The sequence below is a fragment of the Aplidium turbinatum genome, chromosome 15 (assembly GCF_918807975.1).
Source record: "Aplidium turbinatum chromosome 15, kaAplTurb1.1, whole genome shotgun sequence".
In the NCBI taxonomy this organism is placed as follows: Eukaryota; Metazoa; Chordata; class Ascidiacea; order Aplousobranchia; family Polyclinidae; genus Aplidium; species Aplidium turbinatum.
In genome coordinates this window covers 8533702-8544131 of record NC_137486.1, presented here as the reverse complement: position 1 = coordinate 8544131, position 10430 = coordinate 8533702, and the positions used below count along the sequence as shown (strand labels likewise).

Here is a 10430-nt window from a genome sequence, read left to right as displayed (position 1 = left end):
TTGAGTTGACAGCGGCGTTGAAGGAGGACATAGCTGACCACTTAGGCCAGCAAGCCAAGAAGATGGACATTGGCCAACTACTTTCCGAATTTGGACACGGCTAGTCTCCAATGTTGCGCTGAGCCCTTCACATGTGATGACAGCCAGGTGGATGATGACGACTTTCCGGTCAAAGAAGAATTTATCACTTTCCGATTTAACGAAGCGTTGAAACTTGATTTCAAGGGGAAAGGCTTGGATTGGAACCCTTCTGGTTTGGCAGACTCCAGGACGCACCAACATTAGCGACACTGCATTAAATATCCTGACATCTTTTTCAACAACCCATCGCTGTGAACAAAGGTTTTCAACTGTCTTGGGAATGAAGACAAAGAAGCGCAATCACCTGGATGTCGAAAGCGACTCAGGAATCGCACTCAGTACCACAAAGCCCAGGATCACAAAGCTGGCGGCTAAAGTTCAGGTCCAACCTTCGCATTGAATGTTTACCACGCATTGTCATCTTGTATTCAGCATTGTATTGCATTTTGATTGTCATAGTTAGCCCTTTGAAATACATAGCAATACTAAACACTTTGTTTATGAAAATTGATCTTGCGGGTAATTGGCTCACTTCAGGGCGGAGATTAAGGCAGCCTAACAGCCAAAAAAAGGTTGAGAACCACTGCATTTAGCTGTTCATTCTTTAAATTGGATCTAATTTAAACAAAAATTAAGTCTTAAAAATTGCCCACCTAGTTTCAAACTAGGGGGGCAAAGAAAAGGCTAGGGGAGCAAGCAAAGGGACTAGGTGGGCAAGTGCCCACCTAGTTTATATGTAAAAAGATGCTATGATCCGGTTTGAAGTTCAAGTCAGTCTACGCACAACAAAGAGCCTGTGAATTACGTCGAAATTGCATGCTTTTATCACCCAGATCACATATGACAAGCCGACAATGCTAAAGTAACCCAGTTTTACATAGAAAAGAGATTTCTGGTCGTTACAATTATATAAGAAGACTTTGCATTGCATTACACATACAAATTGTTGTTAATTAACTTTTTTTGTCGTCACTACAGTAGGCTATATAAATCCGAAATTTTGTTTTTGTACATCATTCGCTCTGAAGATGCGCATTGCCATGATGTGCGAAACGTCAGTGCAGCAATAAACAACGTATCTGTTTCTGCTTTTCCTTTCGCATTCATCAGATGAACGCTGCAATCATTGCTAGAAAAGATACGTAATATTCCTGGTAAATATCCAAACTTCTCAGAATTCACTTTATTTGAAAATCGAAAAAGTGAGTTTTGACAAAATTAGATAAAAATACTTACCTTTACTAAATTTGGTATCAAATTTTTGGCTCAAAGCAGATTAAATAGGATTTTGGATATGTTAATTTACATAAAATTGCGCTTCTTTTGATACCAAATTTGTTAAGTTACAAATTTTTTCCAGGTTGGCCCTTTTTTTGAGCTTAGATGACTACACTATAAGTTAATAGCAAGTCTCTTAGACCAGGAGCCAGGTCGATTTATTTGACTGTCTGGGTCAGTAAGATTTGACAAGTGCTTCTAGACTGCAATTTTACGTGGATTTCAAAAATAAACTTCTTACTTGCACTGGTCTGACCGTTTTTGTTATAGGCCTATTAAGCATTTTCCTAGATGATATCTGGCAATATCGCTATATCCGTCTGTTATGTGACTGAATGCTTATCAAGATGGTATACATCACAGGAAACAGTAAGAGGCAATAAAAGATGATTTTAATGAAAGATAATTTCTAAATTAAAGATATAGGAACAACGTGACTTGATATTATGATCAAAATGAACACTTTTTGTTTGATTACACGCAACATGGTAACATGCAAAAAGTTTCATCAACAGACAAATTACTTTGTCATTTTTATATACCGATAGCCTATCTAGTACATTCAGTACGGTAACTACGAAAGGTAAATAGAAAGTTTAGATTGTATATCTTAGATAGAATATACGAACACAGACATGTTAATGTTAGCACAGTTCCAAGAGCTGAAGCAAATCTATCACAGACCCTTGTAGGCACCGTAGCCTCTTACGACAGTTACTTACAAAAGACAGCTTTAAACGAAAACCGATTAAAGTTTACAAGCGATAGTTGGTGACGGTGTCTAGAACGGGAAAGGAAATCTTAGTTAAACAAGCTCCTTGAACATAGCGTAAGCAGGGCTTCCCAAACTGGGGGGCGCGACCCCGCAAGGGATCGCGTAACGAACTTCAGGGGTCGCAGAGAGTATACCCATTTTACATAAAGTAGTGCATATGATCTATGGTAATTTCAAACGTTTATTTTATAACGCAGTTGTTAAAACTGATGTAGCTGTTCAAAACATTATTCTTAACCGAGTTGTAGATTCTGCCTAAATAGGCCTAGCCCTGGTAGTGGGCTAGCTTGAGGACTGCATGCTAGTAGTTAAATATTGAAAAAGTAAAATTAATCGGATTAATCTAAAGCTGGTTAAAATAATCGAACGGTAACGATAATTTCGTCAATTTTTGCACTGAAGTGGAGCTATTTTGGAAGGACTGTGTTGGCATGTCTACTGAGGAAGCTTCTGCAATGACACGACATAGGCCTACAGCTGGGTTTCATGCAAAAGTGCGTTTTGCGAGTGATAGGCCTACAGATTTTGCATTTACACACTATAGGCTATGATCATTGTAAGACCTTAATAGCTAAAAAGAATATATCCTCATCGAAATGCTATTGTGCAAGATGCTGTGAAAATATTAACTTTATTAAGAGTCGCGCACTCAATAGCCTACCCGTATTTTTGTAAGTTTATAACTTGCTGAAATGTAATGAGACTTCAGTTTAAATCCCTTTTACTGCATTGTGAAGTAAGATGGCTCTCACAACTTTAAAAATGCTATTAATGTTAAAAAATGAAGTCGTGGTTTTTCCAACGGAAAAACAATCAAACTTGGTCCATCATTTCTGCAATGACATCTGACTTTCAAAATTATGCTATTTGTGAAATTTGTTTGAAAAACGGAAAGAACTTAATTTATCCATTTAAGAAAACAACGCCAATGTTTTTACATTGAAATCAAGAAATCAAAAGCTTGAAGCGTTCGTTAAAAATTTAAACATCTAGAAAGAAAAAGTTGAAAATAATTCATTTGAAATTTTTTCATCTACTGTAGAGTTTTTGACTAACAGTGATGTAGAACCAAATGTTTAAGCCTGTGGTTATCGACCACTTGTCAAATCTGTTGAAACAGTTTTAAAATATTTTCTTCCAGAATTAAACAGTGCCAAATTAGATTGAATCCAAATAACCTATTTGCAATACAAAAACAAAATACCGAGCACCTTTCTTCCAACTCTCAGGAATAACATGCTGATCTATTTTCCGACTCTACGTTGCGGCTTGAATTTTCTGGAAAAAGTTTCACACTTTTTGGCTGGTTAAAGCGGAATATCTATAGACCGAATTATCTCACTCACCAGTGACTGCACTCCTGCCGTTTGTTTTCACGCGTCTGTGCGAGTCAACGTTATCAAAGTTGACAACAATCGCAAGAAAATACCATTCCAGACTAGGCAAGATTGAACTCGTCTTGAGACCAGCAGTAACAAACACTGAGCAACAACTGGATTTGCTTTGCAGCAGAAAGCAGTTGCACTCATCACACTGAATAATGTGTTTTTGATTGTGTTTTGTTTCCAATAAGCTACCTGTAAAGTAGCAGGTTTCGAGTATCGGTAGCTTGATGCTATTCTAGTCTCGTTGGAATTAAGCCTTTTATTGAATATCACAACTGTATATTTTGCTCTGTTTATTGTGTCAACTGTAAAAGATCGCGGAATATTTTAGAAGATTAAAAGGGGTCGCGAGCAAACAAGTTTGGGAAGCCCTGGCGTAAAGTGTTTTTCGAAAGCCTCCAGGGACACCCCAATATTTTCAAAACGTTGCGTGGCGCAAACTTGCGCTTGCTGGTGCGATAAATTGTAGGCCTAAGTACATCGTACAAAAGTACAACAATTCAAAAAGCTGTCTTTTTGAGAGCTGCTGTTGTTTCGGTAAATATTTCAGTTACGTTGACGCTAAATTGCTTCAGAGCAAGAACCGTTTTTCATTCAGTGCAAATTAAGTTTGACCTAATGTAATTCAAATTTGACCATATGTCGGTTTTCACTTAACACGCATCTTTTTGTAGAATTGTAACTGATCACACTTTTATGAAAATTTTATGTCACTGACAATATAGATATCTAGTGATGTCAATTCTTGCAAAAGAGTTATCTTCTTTGAAACAGCTTCAACTGTTTTTTTTTGCGATAATCTTTATTTCCATTTGGGTAATCTTGTTCTTCGTACACGATGATATTCATCCAGTGTGGCCACAGGCAAGCATATCGACGGTCGAAAACAAAAAAGGCGTAAGTGCATTTTTACACTTTGGAATAAAAGGCAAAAAAACAATTTTTTTTTTTAAATTGCGTTTTTGCTTTTACTTTGAGCAATAATATCTGTAATTATAGTAGTAAAATAGTAGTAGATAGCCCTAAGTGCATAGGTTTTGAAAATGCAAAAAAGGGAATTCCTCAAAATGTCACTTAGGCTACGACTTTTTTGTTTTCGACCATCGATATATAGTTATTTTACTGCTTCTAAGCAGACTTAGTTGGTCCATGCTATATTTTTTTTAACAGTGACATGAAGAATATAGTTGATTTAGATTTGTAGAATATCAATTGGGCTACATTTTGTTTTAATAAAATCAAAAAAATGGAAAAAAATTGCATATTCTATTTAGTTGTTGTAAGTCGGTTTCAACTCATACTGCAGGTCTATAGTATAAAGTTTGAAACCTGTTTGCAACATTACTCAGCTATAACTTAAAGTTAATTTTAAAAACTATTTTTAGATACCATCCAGTTTGTCACAGCAAAACAATGTATCTTCTTTACCATGCCTTATTTTATTATGGGCTCACATTCCTCTTGATCTTCAAATTCCGAATACATCTATATGCGGAGGAGGCTGTGAGATTACCCGGGACAAAGACAGACTAGAAGAATCATCAGCTGTTGTCTTCATGATGAAATCATTGTCAGTGAGAAATCTTCCTGATCCTAGGAGAAGGTAAAGACTAGCAACACAAACAACCTTTTTCATTAGTTAGCTATGGGATGGCGGAATGATGAGAGCATCTACGCTATGCTCGAAATAACGTCTAGAAGACAACTTTTCAGAGCGTCTTGTGAGCGGCTCACCAAAGAGCTTTTGAGATCACCAAGGGGCGAAAAATCTCTCACCACTAGGGATAGTTGCCGTGCCACTTATATAGAACACGATGCAGAAATTTTGCTCCATTTGTGGTGGTCGATGAGAAAAAAAAAAGTAGCCTATATGTATCGAAATCGCGATTTGCAACAAAAAAATTTCAGATTGGAATTTGTCATACCGTACATTTATTTTGAACATTGAATTTCCAAGCAATGTATCTTTAGATTCTAAATTGGGTTTTTTTCTTGCACCAGCTTGACTGGGCGTGTAGTTGTTCTCTAATACGACTGCCAACGCCATTTTTTTGCACAGCCTATATATAGCTTGTGTTCTCATAACAAATCTAATTTTCAAACAGTGTTAGAAGCAGGGTATGGGATGGAATGGAAGACGTTTTTTTATCTTCCATCCTCAGATTTTTTTCCATTCCATCTTCATTTCATCTTAGAAATCTTCCATTCCATCTCATAAATCTCTTCCATCTTCACATTTTGTAATCTCCGCGTTGAATATGCCACAAATAAACCTAGTAAAAACCATAGGCTAAATTTAAGCTAAAAATTTAACAGCAGTATTTTACTAAGGATTTCGTAACGTTTGAATTATTGTTTGAACGTACCGTTTGAATTAGGCCTGTTTCAGCAAGCAACGTAATATTTTGCATGTTTTGATAAAGCGTTGGAAAGTTAATGATGAAATTGGGATGGAATGATGAAAGATTGTCTTCCATCCCATCATCAAGATCTTCCATTCTTTTCCATCCTTGACATTTTCCATCTTCCATCCCAAAATCTGTTTTCCATTCTATTCCATCCCATCCCATTCCCTGGTTAAAAGCTGTGTGGACTTGTTAAAGTTTAATTATTATATTTTTTTACTAAACCGAGAGATTTGAGAAATTGTGCACCGTAAAGTTCATTTTGTTTTAGAAAAGAAAACCAGGCTTATATTTGGTTCAACCGGGAAAGCACAAGTACAACGAAGCAAGTGTACCATAAACTCCTGACAGAGTTTGATGACTATTTTAACTGGACAATGAGTTATCGATTGGATGCTGACGTAGATGCAGCCATGATTCCAGTCGGAGCCATTCCTTTTATCGATGAGTTGTACAAAAGGTAAGAGATCAATATTTTCATATTCTTATACTGTAATGTTCACCTTTCGCTTTCGAAGATGGAAAATGATTCCAAATCAAGTATTTTAGAGTACATTTCGCGAAAGAAAATCAAATCATTGAATAGATTCGAAATCAATTATTTATTGTACTTTAGAAGTTGTTGTCTGAAGTCTTGTTTGGTGTTTGCAAGATTTGAAGCCAGTTAAAGAGAGCAATTGGGGTGGTGCAGCGGATAAGGCATTAGTTTTCCATTTATGCAAACCTGGTTCGCCTCTCGCATGGTCTTGAAAACACCACTCACTTCTACCCAGGGTGTAATAAATGGTAGCCACTTAAACAAGTCGAAATTCTGCCACTGCGAATGACTACAATGCAACCGCCAACCAATCAGAACATGTTATAAGAGGCTACCGTCCAATTGTGACCCTTCTAGCACTCAGCCAGAGAGTTAATGCTTGTTTTGAACTTTATTTGGTAATTACAGAAGAAAAAGAACAATAGCAGTGGTGGGAATCGAACCCGCGTCAATGAAATGACTACTTTATAGCCCTAACCCTAACCCCTAAGCCAACCAGCTGACAAAAAATCCATCACTTAATTTGCTTTCTATCATCTTCTTTTCGCCATTTTTTACGTCACTTAAACCGTAGCTTATGATTGGTTGGCGGTTTCATTCTAGTCAAGTTTAGTGGCAGAATTTCGACTTGTTAAAGTGGCTACCGTAATAAATTGGGTGTGCAAGATTGCTGAAGGAAAGGTGGATGAGAGTAAGAAACTTAGTGCCGAAATTCTTAGTGCTTCTTCTTATATCTTTTTTGTGCCGAAGGCAATGCCTAGTACTATGTACAATGAGAATCTTATCTTCTCAAACCCGACACTTGAATCAAGCATGTGACAACCTTTATCCTTTTTAAAGAGAAGTAGCAGATTTGTAACAAAGCACTTGATCATGTGACACCTTCAAACATTAGAAAAGTGCAATTTTTCTCAAATTATTTTCATCAGCTTGCTTGTGGAATAGTTTTACAATTAACTTAGTTTAATGCAGCGTACAAGGCAAGTTCTACAGTAGGTCACCAGTCAGCAGCGGGTTAAAGGTGAAGTGACTTGGTTACGTACTTTCTACAAAACAGAGAAAAGGCAACTCAGATTTCAAAAATAATGTTTATTTTTCCATTCGTTTCAAAAAAAACAATTTTATTTTGAATAATTATTAAATAAATTAAATAATAATTAACTTTGGTAATTTAGACTTACGGGATGAGGCTAGCACAAAAAGAAAATACGAATTTTTTTTATATGACACAAAAGTGTTTGTTAAAATTTCTTTTTTTTCAACCTTATGTAAATTAGTTTAAAAAAAATAATCAATTTACTTGCGCTGTAGAAATGTGTGATACAAGCTTATTATTAAGATGATTATTTAGTATTATTAAGATTATTATTATTATTACAAAGTTGTTTAAAAAGTATGTAGAACTTATGCTTTTCTTGTTTTTTTTTTAGACGTCGATACTTGTTTCGTACCAGTCTTTCATTTGGGCAAGACAACAATACCAAGAATCCTTGTGGCATTGCTTCAGTTAATGAAGGTAGTTTACCAGACGTACGCAAGAAAGTGAAATTAGTGGCTTGGGCTGTCCACAATTGCAAAAAGACTTTCGGAGCACAAACACGTTGGAAAATTGTTGAGCGACTGAACAAACAAGGATTAAACGTAGATATAATTGGTAAATGTGGAGGAAACGAAATTCAAGTGTCACGTGATATTTTGTTTGACAAACTTTCAAAGTACAAGTTTTACTTTGCGTTTGAAAACAGTTTTCACTGCAGCCAATACGTAACAGAAAAAGTTTGGTACAATGCTTTTTATTTGGGTTCTCTTCCGATCGTTTGGGGTCCAAGCAAAAATGACATTGCTGGGATTTTACCAGCTCATTCATACATACATTATGAAGACTTTGCCAACGAGAAAAAGCTCATTGAATACATCCAATTTTTAGACAAGAATCACACTGCCTATATGGAATATTTTAGTTGGCACAAGGATACGGAATGCCCCTTTCCACTTTATAAAGTCAACTATAAAAATTATTTAGACACTGACATAACCTACGCCACAGGCTTCATATACGCCTATTGCCGTTTATGTAAAATGTTACGTCAAGGCATTCACTTAACTACTAAAAAATCGATTCCGTCTCTTCACAAATACTGGTACGAAAATGAGAACGCTGAATGTTTACGAAATAACCATTAAAGAAATCAAACAAACGTTCTCAGAAGCTTCTGATCACATGCTAGGTAGCCCAGTGACGCATATTAATAATTCTTTCGCTTTAACATGCCAAGTGAAAAAAAATACTGAACGCTGAGTAGCCTATATAGCAGGGGCGGGCAACTTTTCCAGTCGGCGGGCCGGATTACAGAAGCTATACATCAATCGCGTATTTATCCACCTATGCAAGGCATGAATCTGTGCATGAATCGCATTTAATGTAAACTTTAAGTTGAAGCATAGAGACCAAAAGCAGTATTTAGCAGTTTTCTGGCTTGTTTTGGCTTTTACTGATAAGGTACATTCTGCTGCTTTATGAGCCTTCTGTTTGGTTCTATTGCTCTTGCTTGCCGTTCCGCTGCTGACAAAGTAGGCCTACTGCCATAGCCTGCATGTTTTGTCGCATAATGGCGGCAAATGTTGTACTCTTTAAACACGACAACCCCTTCGTTGCACAGCAAAGATACTGTTTTCTTGCCAACTTGTTAGAAAAAGTACTTAAGCAATGGGCATCAATCTTTGTTAAATTCGCCACACTGCTTGTCAACTTTACGTTTCTTGGCAAAATCCATAGGTAAAAACAATATTGTAAATTCTAAATCTAATTTCAACCGAAAACAAAGAGTCTAAAAACACAAAGAACTAAATAATAACTAACAATCACTACTATTTGTGTCCGTTCCGCCTGTAACGATTGCATTAATCAGCCAAATGCCACTTTGATGCATTTTTCCTGCGCTTGAGGCAAGGCTTGAGACTGAAAAAGATTCAAGCAAGAGACAAAGAAAAAGATGGAAAAGTCTATGACAGAACATTACATGCTTGTCACAAAAAACCATGGGGTCCGTTAGAGGTGGGGCCAGGGGGGGAGATTACCCCCCACCAATTGGAGTGGGGGAGGTAACTAAGGCAAAATTACCCCCCCCCCCACTAATGTTGAGATAAAAATCGAATTTTTAGTATTTTTTTCACTTTTGTGTTTTATTTTCATTTTTTTATTTTGTTGCACAACTTTTGAGTTTTTTGCTTGGAAACTCCGACTCGCAAGACAACGCCAAGTCATCTATGGTCAAACTATGTATCTTGGTAAAAATATCCGCATCACCGTTGTACTGTTTCAATGAACGTTAATGACGAAAAATAGAATGAATGATTGATTGCATGTCTTTCGACTTTGAATCGTTGTACTGTAACCCGGCGGCTTTTTTCGCGGAGATAATCTCTCTTCGCCCAAATTTCCATCAGAAATTTGGGCCGATCAAGTACTGTATGTGTGTGATGTTCGAAACAAGTTAAAGGGACTTAAACCTTGGTCACAGAGGAAAACCATAATATCTTCGTGGGAAAGTTGTAACATAAAATTCCAGGATCCTTTTGTCTGTATGCGATGACACCAAAAATCTACTCTTCTGAAAACGTCTTTTCACGAATTGTATTTCAAGATAAATAGCCACAGACTGTCAAAAAAGGGGAGAAACGCGGTACGCCACTAAAATTTGTCACCACAATACAAATTACTAGGATAAAAGACGAAAATCTCGTTTAGTTGGTAAGCACAAGCAAAACAGTTTTAACAATCGACCAACCTTTCTAACGACAATTCTAAAATGAGGGAACTGGCTTGAGATATTTCAAATCACGTAACCAACTTTTGTGACGTAACAGTGATAAACATTGTAAAGCAATTTCCACTGGTGTTGAAAAGGATTGTGCAATGTTTTACAGGCGTTACGAGGTATGATGAAATCTAGGCTCATTTTTTAGCA

General features: G+C 36.6%; 1 protein-coding gene across 1 annotated transcript; it reads left to right on the top strand.

The window, feature by feature from the left end:
• The first annotated feature begins 1650 nt into the window (after positions 1-1650).
• LOC145783936 (3-galactosyl-N-acetylglucosaminide 4-alpha-L-fucosyltransferase FUT3-like) lies at positions 1651-9817 on the top strand. Its single transcript, XM_082595698.1, has 4 exons — positions 1651-1728; positions 4905-5122; positions 6196-6384; positions 7893-9817. Exons 1-4 carry the CDS (start codon positions 1651-1653, stop codon positions 8644-8646), a joined length of 1239 nt encoding a protein of 412 aa, XP_082451824.1. The 3' UTR covers positions 8647-9817.
• Positions 9818-10430: the final 613 nt, after the last annotated feature.